The sequence below is a fragment of the Nelumbo nucifera genome, chromosome 7 (assembly GCF_055504915.1).
Source record: "Nelumbo nucifera cultivar China Antique chromosome 7, China Antique-T2T, whole genome shotgun sequence".
Classification (NCBI taxonomy): Eukaryota; Viridiplantae; Streptophyta; class Magnoliopsida; order Proteales; family Nelumbonaceae; genus Nelumbo; species Nelumbo nucifera.
The window spans coordinates 19,041,752-19,064,867 of record NC_142655.1 but is presented as its reverse complement, the minus strand read 5'-3'; the positions used below and the strand labels follow the sequence as shown (position 1 = coordinate 19,064,867).

The 23,116-nt window shown below is 40.8% G+C and overlaps 1 protein-coding gene across 2 annotated transcripts in view; it reads left to right on the top strand.

Moving 5' to 3' along the window:
- Positions 1-23,116, top strand: part of DGS1 (dgd1 suppressor 1) — an 81,899-nt gene that overhangs the window by 15,816 nt on the left and 42,967 nt on the right. The window contains exons 4-7 of one of the 2 annotated variants that reach the window (XM_010246117.3): positions 8,180-8,317; positions 8,490-8,660; positions 11,937-12,131; positions 22,831-22,931. In XM_010246117.3, the coding sequence (XP_010244419.1) occupies positions 8,180-8,317; positions 8,490-8,660; positions 11,937-12,131; positions 22,831-22,931 (605 nt within the window). The remainder of the gene's footprint in view (positions 1-8,179; positions 8,318-8,489; positions 8,661-11,936; positions 12,132-22,830; positions 22,932-23,116) is intronic. The other variant, XM_010246118.3, reaches the window with a different exon arrangement.

Sequence of the window (23,116 nt, the reverse complement as noted above, 5' to 3'; positions counted from 1 at the left end):
GGAGAGAAGAAGAAAAAATTCTTTGTTAATTATGAAAACATATTGAGCATACAACTTAAATAAGAAAAGATAGGAAAGACAAACCCCTAGAATCTCTCTCAATCAGGGATTGACTAAATCTTTCCCTTAATCCTAGGATATGACTTTCCTAAATTTATTCAAATCTAATCTTTCCTAAATTTATTCAAATCTCTTAATCAATCAAATCATATCTTTCTTAATTTGCTGCAAATCCCATCTTTCTTAATTTGCTGACAATATTCATGGTATAGAACCTCATTTTATGATCATATTGCAAATTATATTGAATTTGAATGATACTGTGGGTTCTTTAACAGAGCGATTTACACGGAATACTTCTATGTGGAGCAGCTGGATTTGGTTGATTTTCTCTTTAGTTTTATCACTTGTAAAATTGAGAGAATTATGTATAATTCTATAGACATGCAAGAGCACTTATGCCTAAATACTAAGAAAAGTTTGGGTTATCTTGGCCTAAATACTAAGAAAAGTTTGATATTCAAGCTTGTCTAGAGCAAATTGAAAAGAAGGTTATCATGCCTGACGTATGTTAAATGTGTTCAGCGTCTAGGCTTTATCCAGCCCAGGTTGATGATGATGTATCCTATCAAAAGTGTAACGCCTAAATTAGCTTATTGGTTTTTCCAATGACTTTGATCTCTATTACTGAGTAATCATACGCTTCCCCTCCCACCTCCAACCTCAAATAAAAGGAAAAGAAACATTCGCATGCATACATGCATCCATAAAAACATAATTGCACATTCACATATGAATACATGAATATGTAGAGTTAAAAAAAACTCATTCTTTAACATATTTCATCAGAAAAGTTCCAGTAATCGAAGAATTCAAAGCATTTTAATTCTAATATTAGACCAGATGTGGAATTGAGGTGCACTCTGAGAGAGAGGATTCAGAGCAGTAGGAAGATGGAGGGCGAGAGAGGATTCAGAGCAGTAGGAAGATGGAGGTCTGAGGTGTCGATTGAAGCCAAGACGTTCAAGTTCGAAGAGGAAAGGACCAAAGGCAAGGTTGTACTGATAATCAGAGAGAATAACAGGGCGACAGTGTTGGTGTCAAAGGAGGTTATAGCATGGATGAAAGGTTTCGTAGATGGGGCTATCAACTCTGGTAAGGTGAATGGTTGGAAAAACTCCTTGTCAGTTCCAGGCAAGAGATATGTAACAGAACTGAATAGAAACAAGAAGGGGTGGTTCGTCACTGTGGTGGAGTTTTTTGGAACAAATGGAAAACAAATGCTTTGTGTGCCGGAAGAGAGATTGCAGAAAGGGTGGATGGCTTTTGTGCAGGTGCTGCAGTCTTACCTTGTAGCTTCAGAAGAGAAGGGAGTGGATGGAGGGAAGGCAACTGGCCAAAAGCTTGAAGACCAGAGTCAAAAAACTCAGGAGGAGGCAGCATCGATTGGTACCTCTGGGAGTGTAGAAGTGCAAGGCCATTTGAGTCCTGAAATGGTGGTTGCTTGCTCTTCTATTCATTGAAGAATATTGGTAGGAGTGGGGAAGGAGGAATGGAAGAAAAGAATGGTGTTAGTGGCTGATAAAGGGGTGACAGACTGGAAGAAGGTTCTGAGTACAGTTGCAGGAGAGATAGGTGCTGGGAATGAAGCGATGCTGTTCCCTTTTGCGGAGACGAAAGCCGTGCTTGATGTAGGCAACCAGGAACTAAGCTTCAAAACAGTTGTGGTGGATGGAGGTCTGATACAGGTTCAGAACTGGAGCCCAATCTGCAATGAAGTTGAAGTTCAAGATGGGTGTGTTTGGCTGAAGCTAATAGGCCTTCCTTTTCACCTATGGCGGGACCCTATTCTTGAGTATATAGTGCTGAGCCTGGGAGTTATTTTAGTGAAGGCTGATAGACGTAACCTGAGTGCAGTGGAGTTACAGGTTGCTGGTGTTAGACACGAGAACTTGCCGAGGTTCTTTGATATCTGTTCGGATGAAGCCTGGTACAAGGTGTGGGTGGCTTCAGAAGTCGAATGGTCGTGGTGGGAAGGAGGTCCTAAGGTTGAAGATGATGAGATGGCAGGGTGGTGGACACGTGGAGGGAAGAGGAAGGGCGGTGAAAAGGTGGAGCAGATGAAGGTTAAATCAGGGGTTACTGTGTCGGTTGTGGAAAACCAAACGATAGGCAACCTATTTAAGGAAATTAATTCAAATGGGTTTGAATTAAACAAAATTAGGGCGGGCTCTTCATCTTATGCTGACGTGACAAAGAAGCAGATTGCTTTTTGGAGCAGAATGGCTTGGTTCAAGCCGGTGAAGGTGGTGGGTGGGTCAGGTGGGCTGAAGATTAAACTGGGACAAATTTGGAAGGAGCCACGTGACAACATAAAAAGTCACGTGGGTGGGTTGGAAAGTGAACCGGGCCACTCATTTAAGGGCCCACGTGACAACTTAAGTGGTCACGCGGGTGGGTCGGGCGGGCCTAATACCGAACACAGGTCTTTCTCGAATGACCCACGTGATAACTTAAGTTGTCACGTGGGTCGGGGTAAGGAGACACAACATAGACCATTACTAGACAGTGAACTTGGTCTATCTTCGTCCCAAATGGCGAGAATGGATGGGGGACGCTCACAGCAGCAGAAGTTGGAGAAAGGGAACTTTCAGTGGTTCCCCGCCGGAACTGTGAGGGGGTTAGCTCCTTGCGATGCTCCTCAGACAGGCCGAATCCAAGATATGCAAGGGAAAGAGCAGAAGAGAGGGAAGAGGCGGATGAAGGCTGGGTGCAATGCAGTGAGGAAGATGAAGATTTGGATGAATGCTCAGATGATGGTACCAACGTGGGCAGTGTAAACGACGAAGGTTGTTATGCTGGAGGTGACATGGATGGGTGGAATATTGCAAGCTTATTTCAGGGTGAAGGTTGTAACCAGACTAATTCATCTCCAAGACTCCAGAGTGTGCAAGGTACAACAGAAGGGGCAAATTGGGAGAACCTGAAGCAGAGAAGGAACACACCTTCTAGGGGTGATTTAGGGGTAGAGAGGAGAGATCACCAGAGTGACCAAAGGACAGAAGTACTTTCCAACCAACTCAGGGAGAGAGACGCTTACCAACCTTTGGAACAAGAGAGGGAGGCTGGGAACAGTCCTTTTCCACCTTTCCATCAATCCCAGGTAACAAAGTGAATTTGGTTTGTGCTAGTAATGTGTCTCCTGTGTCTTTGGTTCCAGATTTTGTCCTGGCGCCATGTACTGTAGCCCATGAATATGCAACCAAGCTAGATGGTGGGTTGTCCGAGGTAGTGGAGAAGGAAGTGAAGGACTGTGGGGAGGAGTGGGAAGGGAGGTATAGGAACACAAAAGTGTGGGAAATCATTGAAAGAGTGTTTAGTGAAGTTGAAGGAATTCTGACTTGGAGGAGGGATGGGGAGGAAGGAAGAGGGGAGGGGTCAGTGGAGAGGAAGGAAAGGAAGGAGGGTAGTGTGGGAGAGGAATGTGGGAAGAGAACATGGCTGGAGGCAAGTAACAGGAGAGGGGGGATGGTTGGAGAGGAGAGAAGAGGGGTGGGACCAGAGGTGAGGAGGGAAGGGCAGGGGGCAGAGTTGGAGGGGAAAGTGCAGGAAGCATAAGGGTGGAGGATTCAGTGAAAGAGGACATGATAACATAATTTGTGGGGAAGATGGGGTGTAGGCTGGAAGATCTGAATGTGCTGAAAGAAGGTCTATAGAGGAGGAAGAAGGAGATAAAAACAAAGAAGAGGAAGCTGAGTGAAGTAGAGGGACTGAAAAGAGATGTAGAAGGGGATAAGAAGTTTGGGGCAACAGGAGATAGAAGAAAAGGGGGAAAGTAGTGGGTAGGTAGAGAGGGAGTCAAGAAAGAAGTGGAAATGAAGATACTTAGTTGGAACATGAGGGGAATAGGGAGTGCAAGAAAAAGAGCAACAATAAAGGAGGTGATAAGGTGGTATGACCCAGATATTGTTCTGTTACAGGAGTCTAAGAGAATGGAGTTAAATAATAGTTGGGCGAGGAGTGTATGGAAAGCTAGGGGGATTAGCTGGGTGGTTGCTCCTTCTTGGGGTGCTTCGGGGGGGATTGTAACAATGTGGAAGAGGGATGCGGTTGAAGGCTTGGAGGAGCTGATTGGGAAGTATTCGATTTCCATGAAGTTTAAGCAGCAAGAGGATGGTTTGTATAGGTGCTCACAAATGTATATGGACCAAATGACTACAGAGAGAGAAAGGAGTTGTGGGAGGAATTGGCTGATGTTAGAGGACCGTGGGATGGGCCATGGTGTGTGGGTGGGGACTTTAATGTGATCAGATACTCGAAGGAAACCAATAAGATTAATCAGAGGGTGACAAAAAGCATGCGGAAGTTTAACAAATTTGTGGATGCCTTTGAGCTTAAAGAGATTCCTTTAGCCCACAAAACATTTATGTGGTCAAATCTCCAATCTAGTCTCTTCTGCTCTAAGTTGGATAGATTCTTGTTCTCTTTGGATTGGGAAGAACATTGAGGAAATTTGGCTTATAGAGCTCTCCCAAGGGTGACCTCGGATCATTGGCCCATAGTTATTTGTAAGGAGGAAAGAAGGAGTGGAGGACCCACCCCATTTAGATTTGAAAACATGTGGTTACTCCACCTTGGGTTTACCAATAAAGTAAGGGAGTGATGGTATGACTGTAACCCAATGGTGGATTGGGAGGGGATAAGATTCCATAAGAAACTACAATTTGTGAAAGCAAAGGTCAAGGAGTGGAATCTTTTGGAGTTTGGGAGGTTAGAAGAAAGAAAGAAAACGCTGATGGACCAGCTTGAAAACATTGACTCTAAAGAAGAAAGGGGAGAATTTGGATAGGAAGATAAGAAACTCAGGAGAGGCTTGAGAAGATAGTTAGAGGATTGCCTGCATAAGGAGGAAATAAGCTGGAGGCAAAAATCTTGGTGTAAACGGTTGCAGGAGGGGGGTAGAAACACTAGGTATTTTCACTCTTTGGCGGATGGAAGGAGAAGGAGGAACTTTATCTCCAAATTGGTAGTAGGTGGAGTTGAGTTAACACAACAAGAGGAGATAGCCGGGGCTTGTGTGGAGCACTTTAAATCCATTCTAACAAGGCCAGTAAGTAGAAGGGTGTGGGCAGAAGGTTTGGATTGGCCAGATGTAGGGGTGGAGAACAGGAGAAGGTTGGAAAGAAGATTTGATTTGGAAAAGATTAAGGAGGCTGTGTTTTCTATGGATAGAACAAAAGCTCCAGGGCCAGATGGGTTCACAATGGCTTTTTATCAGGGCTATTGGGATATTTTGAAAGATGATCATTTGCTGGTGTTTGAGGAGTTATTCAAGAGAGGAATTATCAATCCGGGTGTGAACTATACATTTATAGCTCTGATTCCAAAAAAGAAAGATGCCTCCCACCCGAAGGACTTTAGGCCAATTAGCTTGGTTAATATCCTGCACAAGTTCATTGCTAAGGTGTTGTGATTGAGGTTGAAGGAGGTTTTGCCAGACATCATCGCACAAAATCAAGGAGATTTTGTGAGTGGAAGACAAATCACTGATCAAATCTTAATTGCTAATGAGAGTGTGAAGACCTTTAAGAAGGCTAAAAAGAAGGGAGTGGTCTGTAAGTTGGACTTGGAAAAGGCTTATGACTTGGTGGACTAGGAATTCTTCAGGAAAGTTTTGATCAAATTTGGGTTTGGTGGTCGAGGGTGCAATTGGATCATGGGTTGTGTCCGGAATTGTCATTATTTAGTGCTAGTGAATGGGACAATGGTAGAGTTCTTTCCAGCCAGTAGGGGTATAAGACAAGGACACCCTCTCTCTCATTTCTTGTTCATACTAATTGCTGAGGTCCTGGGGAAATTGATTCACAAAGCAGACTCGAGGGGTCTCATTAGAGGTTGGAGAGTTGGGAGGATGGAAACCCCCCTCACTCACTTACAGTTTGCTGATGACACGATTCTCTTTTGTGAAGATGGCAATCTGAGCTTTATTAGGAACTTGAAGTTGGTGATACCACTGTTTGAGCAAATGTCTAACTTGAAGGTGAACTTTGGGAAAAGTTGTGTAGCAGGGGTGAATATGGAGGAGGGAGAGATCAGGGAGAGTGCAAAAGTGTTGGGGTGTGAAGTCTTAGGGTGGCCATTGAATTACTTAGGGTTACCATTAGGTGACAACCCTATGAGGGAGAGCTTTTGGAACCCGGTGGTGGAAAGGTTTGAAAAAAATTGGTCTCTTGGAAAAAGAACTACCTCTTTCTTGGTGGAAGAGTTACATTGATTAAGGCCACACTTGCTAATTTACCCATCTACTTCCTGTCTGTGTTCAAAATCCCAGTGAAGGTATCTATTAGGTTGGAGAAGTTGATGAGAGACTTCTTGTGGGAGCCGGGAGAGGAGAAGAGGGATCATAGAGTCAGCTGGGAGGTAGTGTCCAGGACTAAAATTTGTGGTGGTTTGGGGCTCGGGAATGTTAGAAGAAGGAATATGGCTCTTCTAGGGAAGTGGTTGGGCAGGTTCCCCTTGGAGAAGGAGAAGCTATGGGCTAGAATAGTGGCAAGTATACATGGGCTGGAGCACAATGGTTGGGCTGCTGGAATCAAAGCTAGGACCACAAGCTTTTCTCCTTGGAAAGCCATTCACGATCTGCTTCCAGTATTCTCCCCCAATATCAGGTATGATCTGAATTCCGGTAACTCCATAAAATTTTGGGGACAAACTTGGGTGGGGAATGCCCCTCTAAAGGATCAGTTTCCTTCTTTGTATGCTCTATCTGATCTTAAAAATGAGCCAGTTTCATCCTTCATTATCCCGTCCTCTTCCAATTCTGGGTTTGGGTGGAATTTGGGTCTCAGAAGGGCCTTGAGGGATTCAGACTTTGCTAATATTTTGAGCCTTCTTGAACTTCTTGATAATGTTGTCTTAGACCCCATGAGGGCGGACTCTAGAATTTGGACCCCTACCTCCACTGGCTTCTTTTCTTGTGCTTCCTTTTTCAAAGTTCTAAGCTAGTCCACCATTCCTGTAACCCCCCTTTCCCTGTTGATGAGGTTTGGTGCAGAGCAATCCCTCCTAGGGTTGGTAGTTTTTGTTGGGAAGCCTATTTGGAAAGATTCAACACTGGTGATCTACTCCAAAAGAAGCGACCCAATACTTGATTGTCACTTCATTGGTGTGTTCTATGTAAAGCGGATGGGGAGACTGGTTTTCACCTACTGGTGTCTTGCCATTTTGCGAGGTCAATTTGAGAATGGGCTTTTTCCCTCTTTGGGTGTAGATGGAACCCTCCATCAGATCTGCAGGGCCTTTTTTCCCCTTTTGTCTTTAGGTGGCGTAGGAAAAGGGGAAGGACTATGTGGAGAGGTTTGAGGGCTGCAGTATGTTGGACAATATGGGAAGAAAGAAACTTCAGGATATTCTCAGCAGCTGAGGGGTGGAAGAACTAAAGGCTATCATTCATTTTAGGGCTGTACAGTGGCTGAAATCTTTGGAACTATTCACAGGTTACACAGTGGATGACATGTTGAGGAAGTGGGGTGAAATAGCAAAGTGCACGCAGACCAAGTCAGTAATGAGTGTGTCTTGGACACCTCCACCTGCTGGGTTCTTGAAATTAGATTTTGATGGGAGTAGTAGGGGGAACCCTGGACAATCAGGGATTGGGGGTGTATTTAGGGATGAGAATGGGGTTATTTTTGCCTTGTTCTCAGGTCCAATTGGAGTGGGTGACTCCCTTAGAGCTGTGATTTTTGCAGTTATGGAAGGAGTCCAGAAAGCCAAGGAGATGAACATCAGAAAACTCTTATATGAAGGGGATTCAGAGGTGGTGATAGGGTGGCTGAATGTAGACAGCAATGGTTTATGGAGGTACAATAATCAGAGGAGGAAATTTAAGTGGCTGATGCGGGAGATGGAAGTTAAAATGTGCTGGGTCAAAAGATCAGCCAATTCTCTAGTTGATGGTTTAGCTAAACAAGGGGCAGAAAGGGATTCAATGTTTTGGGCTAAGTTGTAATTTTTTGTCTCTACCTATTCTTTTGTTTTCTTGATTGTACTTGGAAGATAAGTGTGTTTGTCTTCCTTATGTAACCTCTTTGGTGAATTAATGAAATTGTTATTGATAAAAAAAAATACATGAATATGTAAATGCGATCAGTTCTGAATTAATTTCTTGATGGCACATTAGGTCTATATGGAGGTTGACAAAGTTGTGGAGGATTTGATCAAGGATCCAGAGAAGTCATTGCCCTCATTATTGATGATCATTAATAGCTTATTTTTGAAACTGGAGGCATCAGTTAGCCATCCACATGGAATGTCTCAGGTACCTGCAAGGAGAACATATATTATTACATCATTTATGGTTAGAAAGCTTCAAGATCACTTCTTAACAGTTATAGTTTCTAGACTTGTTATCATATCATTTACAAATATGCATAAAAGTCCCTATTCCTACGTATTTTCAAATTTCAACCTTTTCTAATGAAATGATCCAGCAGAGCAATTCTTCTGTTCCTGTTGATGGGAGCAACTCATCTTCTCTACTGTTTGAGAAACTGCCAGAGGTTAACCAGGATGGGTCCCAGTGGACAGATTGTGAAATAAGGGATGCTATCAATTTGATTTATCAAAATCTCCACAAGCTTGATTCCTACTTATCTCTCCTTGTAAGTGTTTTCAATGATGCCCCTATGTTCTATAAAATAAGTTCTGAAATGGTTAAACAAGAAGGGAATAGAGGTAGTATTTTTACTGTGATTGGTAGTTTACTGTTTCCATACCTTTTTTTTTCCTAAATAACTCAAAATTGTATTAATTATAAACGGAACTGCACATAGCTTTCAAGAACTGTTACCTTACCTTGTTTATTATAACAGTTTTTTGAATATCATACAAGACTTTTTTCATTTAGTGTTGAAGTTTTTCTGAGATGAGTAATGGGTGATGGGTATACCTTTTGTATTAACCTAAATACCTGACTTGAGAATAGCTGAACTTTAATCAGTGTTTTTAACACCACTCAAGGAAAATTCTCAAAGGCTCAACCTTGAAGTTCATCCCTTAATGTATGAAGCACATACCTCACACTTGGGATGCCATTTTGTGTGTGTGTATCTATATGTATGTGCTTCTATCTATGCTTTAGGATGGTAAAAATTATTATGAGGTATTATATCAACATTTAGTGTGGCAGAGATGCGTATGCTGAGATGGATGACTGGAAAAACTAGAAAGGATAGAGCCAGAAATGGAGTCATTTGAAGGAATCTAGGAGCAGCTCCAAGAGGCGATAAATGAGAGAAAGTAGACAAAGATGGTTTGGTCATGTGCATAGAAGACCTTTGACAGCACCCATAAGAAGTGATTTGTTGCAAGTTGAAGGGGCTAGAAAGGGTAGGGGTAGACTGAAAAAGGACATGGGTCGAAGTAGTAAGAATGGTTGAAGCACTAATAATTTGACAATGGATATGACATTTGACAGATGGAGTGGTGAAACAGGATTCATGTAGTCAACGCCCTTATAGTTGAGATAAGGCTTGGATAATGATGCTGATGCTGATATCAACATTTAGAGCTTCTTAATAGTTGTTAAATGATTTGTAAGACCGTTGGATTTTTATAAAGCTTCTAATTTTCTAAACTCCTGTTTATTTGATCATTTATATTCTTTTCCTACATAATAATATATGCTCTTGTATGCATATTTATATACTCTTCCTTACCTCATATGGTCACACCATTGCATTTTTAAACAATTAAACATTGATTTTAATGTTCAAGGATTATCTGTATCCCTGTATTTATGTAAGGCGAAGAAAGTAGGAAGAAAGGAAGAGAAGAAAGAGGAGATTTTTTTTGAATAAATAAAGAAAGAGGAGAAATGGCAAATGACTATTGGGCTGTTAGCCTATTCATTAATCTTTATTATATGGAATACAATGACTAAATTGCCATTAAAATAACCAAAAAAGAAAAAAAAGACTGAAAGATACAGATACTAAATAAAGTAATACTCCCTCTCAAGCTGAGCATAGATGTTGAGCATGCCCAGTTTGACAAGTAAAGCATTGAAGTTAGGCTTAATGGCTCCTGTGAGAATATCTTCTAGCTGACTTTCAGGTTTCACAAAGGGCATGCACTCTTTACTGGAAATGACTTTATCCCTGATAAAATTCTTTTCAACCTCTATATGCTTCAATCATGCTGAACTGAGTTCCATGCAGTGTCAGTTTCTGCTTGGTTATGAAGTCACATATGCCCTTCATCCCACATCTACAAAAGAGTCTAACCACAATAATTTGAGGTGAAACTTTGTCCAGAATTGGTAATGGACTTTTTGAAATTCTTGAGAACTGGAGGATTATCCAAGAGGGGAAAATTGGCATGGAACATGGATCCAGCATCGGTATTTTGGTGCATTTGACAGGAGAGATATGCAAGACAATTTAAGAACAAAAGTAGCTCTAGTAATTCAGTATTTCAGAAAATTGTTGGCAAAATGCTCTCTTTGCTTTCTGTAAACAAGTTGTCCAATGGCAAAGATTGTTGTTCTTTTTTTGTACATTATAACCTTTTTTTTTTTTTTTGTAAAAGAACAGATTGGCAAAACAGGATTCATGTAGCTGACCCCATATAGTTGGGATAAGGCTTGAATGATTATGATGATAATCTTTTTGTAAAACAGGGTGGGGGTATTAGACTGTGTGGGAGTGATTGAAAATCCCTGTGTACACCAGCTTGTTGTACATGTTTTCTTTCTTTTCTCATTAATGACATTACACTGTACCTCTTCTGAAAAAGAGAACTTCTAATGTATTAAAGTAGCATCATGAGCCTCATTTATTTGCCGTTAAGTTTTCAGAAACATTTGCAAGGAAGGATGCATTAATTTTGACTTCTGTGACGAAGGCCTTTTTTTTATATAGTGACAAGAATTCATTGAAGATCAAGTATAGTAGAAATATACAGAAACAGAAGTATAGGTCAAAAGAAGATCTAGTGGAGGCCATAAAGATAAAAGTTGCACACTGGGTAAAATCACTCCAGCTCTTTCAAAATTGCTCAATTACTGATATAGTAAGAGTATGGATTGAAGTGGCACACACTGCAGAGAAGAAAGAAAGGTGATGGATTGGAAGCCCCCACGTCCAAACAAGATTAAGCTGAACTTTGATGGGAGCTCAGTAGGACACCCGGGGATGGCAGGAATTGGTGGTGTGATCAGAGATTCCTCACGTAAGGTTGGCTATGTACTCGGGACCTTTAGGGGAAGGTGATTCTTTAAAAGCTGAACTATTATTATTTCTGCTACAAGGGTTAAAAATTGCCAAGCAGGCAGATCTTAAGAACTTGGAGATAGAAGGGGACTCAAAAATAGTGATATCGTGGACCAATTCAAGCGGTAATGTTCCTTGGATCTATAGAAATATGTTATGGGAGATAGTAAGCATAGCAAGGGAACTCAATGCCTCATTCACATGGCTCAGGAGAACTGCAAATGAAATGGCTGATTCTCTATCTAAACAGGGAGTTAAAAGACAACACTTTTTTTGGGCTTTATTGTAACTATTTCTGGTGCAATGTCTGCTTCTAGCTGCTGTAATCCTGTATTTATTTCTCTTAATTGAATGAAATTCTCATTTTGCTGATAAAAAAAAAACAGAGAAACAGAAAACAAAAGAAAGGTGAAAAACAGAAAAGTGGAGAGAAAGAAAGACCAAAACTGTCAAGGAAAGAGACAAGAAGAGAGGGGGGCATAGACTGAAAATGATAATTTATTTTACAACAAGGTGGAGTTTCACTTTTAATTTGTAAAAAAATAGAACTCTAATAGCAGAGCAAGTACAGAAGTACAACTTTGTGATTGTAGTCCTGTTGAATTGGATTCTAGGTGCTGGACAATATACCAATTTATGATACATATTTCTTTCTTTCTCAATAAGGTTTCAAGATACCAAAAACCAAGCAGAATGACATTATACTGGTTTCGCTATACATGTGGAGCAGTTGGCCTTTCAGTTTGTTCAGTGTGGCTCCTTCGTCATAGTAGTTTGATGGGAAGTTCTGACATTAACAATTGGATTGATGAAGCAAGGAATTCAACTCTTAGCTTTTGGAATGATCATGTAGAGCAGCCGGTATGCTTCTTTTTGGCTTTCTCATTTATTAGTTTCTTTTCACTTTACCTTTTCTGGGTGGTTTTATAATCAGCCTACATACTTCATTTTTTTTATAATAAATAAAGACTCATTAAAAATGGAACAAAATACCCTAAAAGGTGATGAGGAATCACTGGAAAGAAAAAGAAAATATATCACAAATACACCGAACCACACCTCAATTATTAACAATGAAAATAATCATCCTCATTATCAATAGGACCCAAAACAGCATGAAAAGAACTTAAGTCCTTAATTCTCCACTGGACCAGCCCATCCCCCCACCCCCACCCCACCTAAAATACACCATAATGCTCAAGCTAAAAGAGGCTACATCTCCAAACCTCCATTCAATTGGAAATTATGCCTCAATCACCATGGCTATTAGGCCCAATGAAAGTTTGGTCAGCAGTATCACCCTCCCTATTCTTGAACTCAAAAACTTTCTTGTAAACACCTTACCTCCCAAGTAAAAAAAGCCAATAGTTTAGTTGAACTTTTCTATCAATAACTTTTCCAAGTTAATCTCTTTCTCTATCTTCCTAATTTTGTCACAAATCTCTTCATTGTCTACCTTCTGCGTTTTGGTATCTTCATCTACTTCTATAAAGTCTTTCCTTCATTTCTCAACAATTGTCTTCTTAGAATTAGTCACACAATGCTCAGAAGCTGATTTGGAAGCCACCAACCTTGAAAATGACTTATGCTCCAAATTCTCACCCCTTGAAATGACTCCAAACTTCATTTTTTTTTTCTGTAAATAAATACTTACTTAATAGGTACCAAAAAGTAAAAAAAAAGATCAAGTTATTTCTTGGAAATTAATTCATGTTCCATGATTATGATATTTTAGTATGGGTTATCTGATTTTATTGGTAACTGACCAAATAATTAAGTTTACTTGATTTGTATAAATTATCATTTTTTTTTCATTTAAAAAAAAAAGGTTTTGAGCTGTATGCTTCATCAACTTGAGGTGAAAGATGATGGGGGCATACAAAGACTTTGGGATATTTGTCAATTTTATGTAATGTTAGTAGTTATAAGTAGAAGATCAAGACTGTAATCAGTCTTGAATCCTAATAGGTTTTAGGTTTACAAAACAGAAGAAAAGTGAGAGAAAGGAGAAGGAATAGAAGAGAAACAGGAGAACACAAGGAGTTGAAAGGAGGGACAGATTCTAACAGATCTGTCGCCGCCACTCTCTTATTATTTATAGGTTATGTTCAGTACATAATGGAAAGGACAGATCTGCCCTTAGTACTTACATGATAAATAAAGTAAATAAAAACTGAAATAAATAACAACTGAATTAACAAACTGACTCAAACTGACACTACTATAACTGAAACAAATAACTACACATGCTGTCCTACGAACACAGTGGGGACCACTGCTGTGGGGCCCACATCAGTGTTCTCTACACTCCCCCTCAAGTTGGGAGTAGATATCTATCATTCCCAACTTGGATAGGTCTGTCTCTAACTTCTTCCTTGGTACAGCCTTGGTGAGGATATCCGCGAACTGCATATTAGATGTGATGTACGGAAGACACACTTCTTGTGATGTGACCCTCTCTCGCACAAAATGTCGATCAACTTCGATATGTTTAGTTCTGTCATGCTGCACTGGGTTGTGGGCTATATTAATAGCTGCCTGATTATCACAATACAACATTAAGGGCTTTTCATAGTCAATACCCAACTCTTCAAGTAGTGACCTCAGCCATAAGATTTCAGCCACTCCGTTAGCCATTGACCTGTATTCCGCTTCAGCACTGGAGCGGGAAACAACACTCTGCTTCTTACTTCTCCAAGAGACAAGGTTACCTCCTACAAAGGCACAATATCCAGAGGTAGACCTTCTGTCATCAACACTCCCAGCCCAATCAACATCTGTATAGACTTCCACCCTCATGTGATTATTGTTCTTGAGCAGTATACCTCTACCTGTGCATCTCTTCAAGTAGGCTAATATTCTCTCTACCACAAGAAGATGAGAAGTTCTAGGGGAGTGCATGTACTGGCTAACAACACTAACTGCATAGCTGATATCTGGCCGAGTGAGGCAGAGATATAGGAGCTTTCCAACCAACCGTTGGAACATAACTTTGTCTTCAAGAGGCTCCCCGCCCTCTGCACTAATCTTGTGATTTTGTTCAATGGGTGTATCAGCCGGCTTAACACCCAACTTTCCAGTTTCCGCCAACAGATCTAGAACATATTTTCTCTGAGATAAAAATCCCCTACTTGGATCTAGCAACCTCAATACCCAAAAAGTACCGTAGTGCACCAAGATCTTTCACCTCAAACTCTTGATGAAGGAGCTGTTTGAGGGACTCAATCTCATGGCTGTCATTTCCTGTCACCACAATATCAACATATACTGCAAGTAGTGTCAGAGAGGACTCCACCCTCTTGATGAATAGTGTATGATCTGACTGGGCCTGTACATAACCAAACTTTCCAAGGGCATCTGAACCTATAAAACCAGGCACTAGGTGACTGCTTCAAACCATACAATACCTTGTTCAGTCGGCAAACCTTCTTACCTGTCTCTGTATCATAGAATCTAGGAGGCAACTGCATGTAGACCTCTTCCTGCAAGTCTCCATTCAGAAAGACATTTTTAACATCCATTTGGAACAAGGGCCAAGAATGATTTGCTGCAAGGGATAAGATAGGGTCAGTTCGTGTCGTCATCTCCCTTGCAGCTATGTATGATTGGCCTCTACATCAGCTGGATATCAAAAATGCCTTTTTGCATGGTGATTTGCTCGAGGAGGTCTACATGGAGCAACCACCAGGGTTTATTGCTCAGGGGGAGGATGGTAAGGTATGCAGAATTAAGAAGGCTATATATGGACTTAAACAGTCCCCTCGAGCATGGTTTGGTAGGTTTAGTGAGGTGGTCAAGAAGTTTGGTATGAAACAGTGCCAAGTTGATCATTCTGTCTTTAGTCTTGACTCTTCGACAGGCAAAATAATATTGGTGGTGTATGTGGATGATATCGTTGTGACTAGGAATGATAAAATGGGCATTGTTAGATTGAAGTTATTCCTACAGGAACACTTTCAGACAAAGGACCTTGGCAAGTTGAAATACGTTTTGGGCATAGAGGTAGCAAGATCTAAGCATGTCATTATTTTGTGTCAGAGGAAATATGTGCTTGATTTTCAAGACTGCTATTCGGTCTTGATCACTAAGAGATTTTAGGTTCGACGAGAAGAGAAAGTGAAGAAGATGTAGAAGAAAGAGTGATGGAAGAGCAATAGAACACAGATTTTGAAGAGAAGAACAGAATGTCAATATTTTGCCGCCGCCACTTTAAGTTAATATATATAGGTTATGCTAGTTACATGAAAGGACATATCTGCCCTTGGTGTTTACATCATAACTGCTAACAAATAACAACCAATATAAAACTGAAACTAGAAATAACAGAACAACAAAATAACCACAGCTGAGACTAGATACATTCTACCCTACGGATAGAGTGGTACCACAGCTGTGGGGCCCACATCAATGTTCTCTACACTCCCCCTCAAGTTGGGAGTATATGTTCATCATTCCCAACTTGGATAGATCCGCCTCTAGCTTCTTTCTTGATACGGCTTTAGTAAGAATGTCGGCTAGTTGCATACTGGATGTGTTGTAAGGGAGGCATACTTCTTGAGATGAGACCCTCTCTCGCACAAAATGGCGGTCAACTTCAATGTGTTTGGTTCTGTCATGCTGTACTGGATTATGTGCTATATTAATGGCGGCTTGATTATCACAATACAACATCAAGGGCTTCTCATACTCAATACCCAACTCCTCAAGTAGAGATCTTAGCCATAGGATTTCAGCCACTCCATTGGCCATGGACCTGTATTCTGCTTCAGCACTTGACCGGGAGACCACACTTTGTTTCTTACTTCTCTAGGAGACAAGGTTTCCTCCCACAAGGGCACAATATCCCGAGGTAGACCTTCTGTCATCAACACTCCCAGCCCAATCTGCATCAGTATAAACCTCCACCTTCATGTGATTGTTGTTCTTGAAAAGTATACCCCTACATGGGCATCTCTTCAAGTAAGCTAAGATTCTTTCTGCCGCAAAAAGATGTGTGGTTCTAGGAGAATGCATGTACTGGCTGACAACACTAACAACATAAATAATATCTGGCCGAGTGAGGCAGAGATATAGGAGCTTTCCTACCAGTTGCTGGAACATAACTTTGTCTTCAAGAAGCTCCCCACTCTCGGCACTAATCATTTGATTCTGTTCAATTGGTGTATCTGCAGGCTTGACACCTAACTTTCCAGTTTCTGCCAACAAGTCTAGGACATATTTCCTCTGAGATATAAAGATCCTCTGTTTGGATCTAGCAACCTCAATACCCAAAAAATACCGGAGTACACCAAGGTCCTTCACCTCAAATTCTTGGTGAAGAAGCTGTTTAAGAGACTCAATCTCATGGCTATCATTCCCTGTGACCACAATATCATCAACATATACTGCCAACAGTGTCAAAGAGGACTCCACCCTCTTGATGAATAGGGTATGATCTGACTGGGCCTGTACATATCCAAACTTCACAAGTGCTAGTCTGAATCTATCGAACCAAGCCCTAGGTGACTGTTTCAAACCATACAAAGCTTTGTTGAGCCGACAGACCTTCTTACCTACTTCTGCATCATAGAAGCCAGGAGGCAAACGCATGTAAACTTCTTCCTGCAGATCTCCATTCAGAAAGGCATTTTTCACGTCCATTTGGTATAAAGGCCAAGTGTGACTTGCTGCAAGGGACAAGAGAGCTCGAATAGTAGTCATCTTGGCTACCGGTGCAAATGTCTTCAAGTAATCTATGCCATAAGTCTGTGTAAACCCTCTTGCAACTAACCGAGCTTTATACCTCTCAATAGATCCATCTGCATTATGCTTCACCGTAAATACCCATCTGCACCCAACTGGTTTCTTTCCTTTTGGCAAATCAACTACCTCCCAGGTGTTGTTCTTCAACAGAGCATCCATCTCAACTTGCATTGCATCTTTCCATTCAGGGACGGATAGGGCTTCTTGCACTGTTCTTGGAATAGGGACATTGGAAATGGAGCTAAGGTAGGACATGTAGGTAGGAGATAGGCGATCATAGGATAAAAAATGGGAAATACAGTGAGCTGTGGATGTGGTACAATGTCGTTTCCCTTTACGGACTGCAATTGGAAGGTCAAGATCATCTGTAAGGGAAGTCTCTGTGGGCTCTGGGACTGAAGTATCTGGACCTTGAGCTGCAGATGAGATTGGAGCTGGTCTGGACTGCTGATGATCAGGATCAACCTGCCTGCATCGCTTGTGATAAACCCTCAACTTCTGATCCCTCTGACCACCCTCACCATTGCAGCTTTCCCTCAACTCCTGATCCCTCTGACCACCCTCACCATTGCAGTTCTCATCACCCAATGGAATAGGTAAAGGAACTGCCCCACTCTCACTGCTCTCCCCCTGAAGACAAGAACCCAAACCCCCACTCTCACTACTCTCCCCCTGTGGGGCAACCCGAGGATAATAGGGTGTCCCCTCAAAGAAAGTGACATCCATGGAGACAAACTTCCTCCTGGAGACAGGATCATAACAACAATAACCCTTTTGAGTTTGTGCATAACCAAGGAAGATGCATTTGGAGGCTTTGGGTTCGAACTTGGAGGGATGGGGTCCGAGAAGCTGAACAAAGCAAGTGCAACCGAATGTCTTAAGGTGAATAGAAAACAAGTCCTCACGTGGGTGTAGAAGCGAAAAAGGAGATCGCATATCAAGGACCCTGGAAGGGACCCGATTAATATGGTATACCGCCGTGAGGATAGTGTCCCCCCAGAAGCGAATAGGGACATTGGAAGTAAACATGAGGCTTCTAGCCACTTCCAAAATGTGCCTATTCTTCCTCTCGGCAATTCCATTCTGCTGAGGTGTATGAGGGCAAGAGCTCTGGTGGATAACCCCATGATGAAGAAGATAAGATGTCAATGATTTAGCAAAGTATTCCTTTGCGTTATTAGATCGGAGAACTTTGATCTTGGCATCAAACTGGGTTAGGATCATTTGGTGAAAATTTTGGGTCAGGGAAGGTACCTCATCTCGTGAACGCATGAGATAAACCCAAAAAAAGCGGGTATGGTCATCAACAAATAACAAAAAATATCTGTACCCACCCATGGAAGGGATATGATAAGGCCCCCAAACGTCAGTATGCACAATGTCAAAAGAATTATCACTCCTTTTATTACTCAATAAATAAGGCTTTCTACAATGCTTAGCAAACTCACAACTTTCACATTGTAGCTGAGACAACTCAATAGACTCAAATAAAGTAGGAAACAGACTCTGTAAAGATCAAAAAGACAAATGACCTAATCGGTTATGCCAAAGCATAACCAGACTCACACTCTTAGAAACAAAAGACAACTTCTCTACTGACTCTCCCTGACGAAACCGCTCCCCGAGCAGATAGATCCCATTCGTCTCACGGCCAGTCCCAATCACCTTCTACGTCTCCAAGTCCTGAAAAACACATCGGTCAGGGAAGAAGGTTACTGAGCAGTTCATATGCTTGGTAATACTACTGACTGAAAGAAGATTAGTATCAAGCTTAGGCACATGCAAAACAGATGATAGGGAGATAGTATCTGAAAGATTGATGTCACCCTTCCCAGAAATAGGAACCAAGGAGCCATCAGCAATAGATACCTTATCCCTACCAGAAGACAAATGGTAAGTAGTAAACAGTGAAGGCAAGCTAGTCATGTGATCAGATGCACATGAGTCTATTACCCAACAAGGTTCAGTAGTACTTGGAGCATAAACAACTGCAACCTGAGGCTAGTAGTCGACTACTACGAAATCTCTTCGTAGTAGTCGACTACTATTAGTATCCTGCTCCTAGTAGTCGACTACTACCTCAATTGAACATGAAATAGCAGCAATTGGAACACCTCCACTACTCACAAAAATCACTTATCACACCACTATTAAACTCTTCACAACAACTGGAACACCTTCACAACAATCGGAACCATAGTTTTCAAGGCGCCAAGGTGAGGCTAGGTGACAAAGGGGTGCCTTGATGCCCAGGTGGTGGATTTTTTTTTAAGTAAAAACATGTATCCTAGGATAGTTTCCTAGGTTCCATGATCATATTTCCTTAATAAATATCCATAATTTTCATAAGACAAGTATAAACTTCTTTTTAAAGTATAGAAAATCAACATATTCCAACATATTCATGAGAAGAAAAAGAAGAAAGAAAAGAAAATTAAAAAAATATACGGGCTGAACCCCTATTTCTATTATAGGAAAAGAAGAAAAGAAAAGGTGGAAGAAGAAGAAGAAATTAGTGTATAAACACACAAAATTAATAAAGAAAAAGAAGAAAATGTGTTGATTGGACAACATTTTAAGTTATTCTTTACTTATTGGTTCAAGTTTTGAAGTCTTTGAGGGTTCAATACGGCATTTAGCAATGCTTGTGTTGATTAAACCCTAACAAATAAGAAGATAATCAAAAGAAATTAGTATATAAACACACAAAATGAATATTTTAGTTTAAAATGTCGGTTTTATAATTAAAAGCTCAAAAAGTTAAGAATATAAAAGTTTTTTATAACACACTATAGAAATCTGCTTGGTGAGCCTCCAAGGGCACCTTGTCGCCTAGGCGCCTGCCTTGACAACTATGATCGGAACACCTTCACAACAACCGGAACACTTTCACAGAAACTTGAACACCTTCACAAGATATGGAACACCTTCACAACAACCGGATACCTTCACAACAACCGGAATACCTTCACAGCAACTAGAACACCTTCATAGCAACCTGAACACCTTTGCAGCAATTGGAACACCTTCACAACAACCGAAACACCCGCTCTTTACCATGTTAAACAACATAAAATAGCTTTGATACCATGTCAACCAATATAAAATAGAATAGTAACTCAAGGAGGAAACAAGAAGAAGAAATAGAGAAACACCAAGGTTTAATGTGGTTCGACATGGTAGCCTACATCCATGGGAGTAGTAGAGGAAACATATACACTATGGGAAGAAGAGATACAAATCTCTCTTTCTCTCTTTCTCTCTCACACTCTTACTCTCTTCCTCACTTTCTAATCTCACACAACCACTTGCTTAAATAAGAAAAAGATTGAAATTACATCAGAGTTACACATAAGCCCCTTTTTCTAACATAAATTCATATAGGTCACCATAACTTAGCAATATTACAAATACAGCCAAATACAATGTATCTCTCAACACTATACTTGTGGAGCAATCACCTTAGAACAAACATCCTCTTCATCCACAAAACCTTTGTGGGGAGCCTTGCCTCCCTAGTACCTTTGTGTTTACCATATCCAGGGTGATGTCCCTTGCTCTTGGCCTCCATTCAACTGGCCCGAGATCGAGAGTGGATCTTGGTTGGCTTCCTGATGATAAAACCATCCTTGACCATCTTTCTAATATTTTGCCTGGAGTTGGCCATGGAGATTTCATTGACCTCATTAGGGTCAAGGCATACCTTCCCTCTCCCACATTTGAGAACGCTAGTGGCGAGCTGCTTCTACAGTTTCAATGACACCATTGTGTCCCTGATGCTCAACTTTCTGCCGGGAAACAAAAAAACGATCGAGCCTCACTACTTTCGTCCACCCTCCCTATGCCATCACAACCAAACTCCTCAATTTTTCTCCAATATAGTCTTGCCACTAACCCCACCTCCCTTCCTCTTCATGACTTCTTTCAACTCAGCATCATCCTTTGATTTCTTAGACGTTGTGTCTTCATCCATCCCCTAATAGATATCCTCCATTTCACTACTACTCCCCTTCCTAAATCCTAACCAAACTTTGATCTTATCTCCTGAACTCTCGATACCTTTAGATCTTTCCAAATAACTTACTTCTTTACAAACATTGAAAACTACGAAATCCTTGATAATGCCTCTTCTCTTGACCAACATAGCATCTTGCAAAACATCTTCCTCCACTAAACATTCATCTACTGATGTATGACGAGGATTAGGAGCTTTGAATGTTTCTTCTCCCCCCCCCACTCCCAACAACAACAATTCCAGACACCTGTTCAACTCGTCCATCCCATTTAAACCCTCCTTCAGTTTGGTTGTGAATGCTTTGCTGCCTTCACTGTGAAGACTCCCTTCTCACCCACATCACATGTCTGCATTGCAGTTCCCTGACCACAATTAGTCACCGCCTTTTCACCTTGGGCCTCCTTACCTTGAGAATCATTCATTACTAGACTTGTTGCAACCATTGGTTCTGACACCTTCTTCCTCTCAAACTTTATAAGCACCCACATCCATTACTCCAACTTCGGATTTTGCTTGATATCATTAGATATCCCTTTAAGTTTCCTCTCAAACTTTGTAATCACCCACATCCTATCCTCTCAAACACCTTCTTCCTTTCCAACTCTGTATTTCCCTCTAATCTTACTCATCGTCTCTTTTTTGAATCCTAGAATAACAACTTCCTTTTCCTTAACTCTCTTGGTTTCTATTGGGTTAAGTAATGACCCAAAGCTTTTTAAAAAGCCTAGTCCATCCCCAATTTCATCCTCAGATCAAGCTGGTCACCACTTTTTAAAACCTCAGGTCGAGCCACCAACTCATGAATTTCAACTTATCCCTTTTAAACTTCTTCTCCATGTGCCGCTCATTTAAATCATTCACCTCAAAGCCCGACCCAAATTGTATTCCTAATACCCTCATCTTCAATCTTCGGCTCCTGACCTTTTTACTTCAAACTTTCCAACTCCCCTTCACTCACCACGAACTTCTCCTTCCTCCAATCAGAAGCCGACATATTCATTAATTGGTCTAACCATCTTACTGCCTTCAACTACAACTCTTAAATCAAATCATTCCCCAGAAAAATTCTGTGCCATGGATGAAGGATCAATTGTATTTCCTCCACTTTAACCAAAATCCTTGCAGTGACCAAGTTCTTTTATGGGTCTGTACTAGAGTCTATTGCATACACCATGCTTGTAGGGGGATGCCAAAGACATTGATCCAAACAAGACCTCTTACTCCTACATTTCTTATTGCTTTGCCAACGGATTCCATCTTCCCAGTCTAAGCTTTAATGATCTAACTTGGTTCTAATCACATGGTCCCACCAAAGCACCTCTTGTGCTTCCTCTTTACTTCTAAAATTAAAGAGAAAAAAATCCAGTGTTGAGTTTGCTAACCTGGAATCAGTTCTTGCAACACCATTCAGAACCAGCCCATTTCATAACCTCCTCGTCTTTATCAGCATTGACAAAGTGACTCACTGAGCAAGCTTCTGGCAGTTTTAATCTACCGAAAAATTTCCCACAGTATATTCATGATCACTTCCTTAATTGAATCTTTATCAGCAGAAAAGGGAAAACAACTTAACAGATGACTAATAGAAAAAAGTTAAAGCAATAAGTTATTCAGTTCAGCCACTTCAGCCATTATCTAATGGCCCTTAAATTAAGGGATGGGTGTTACAAAGTAAATTGAGGTTGTTTAGTAGATGACTAGCATATCTAGTTGTTTGACAATCTCTCATATTTTTAGTTTGTGTCGATTAGTTAACTGTCTATATTGTCTGTCAATCTTTCATATTTTGTGTCCATTCTTCAGCTTTTATCCATTCGAGATGAACTATTTGAGACATTCAGGAGGAGACACAAAGGTGTAATGGAGATTGAAGAAGTGCAGTTAACTGCAAATTCTCTTCACAGGTTAAATTTTCTTTCTAATAGGTTTTTGTAGTTAATGTAGGAGCTAATGGCTTGTCATGTAATGAGAATATATTTCTTTTAGTTATCCAAAAAGAATTTGGCTTCTATGCATGTACTTACCTTATATAATTCATAATTGATTTCAAACTGATTTTCTTGGTGTAAATCTTTCTAGAGTTTCAATC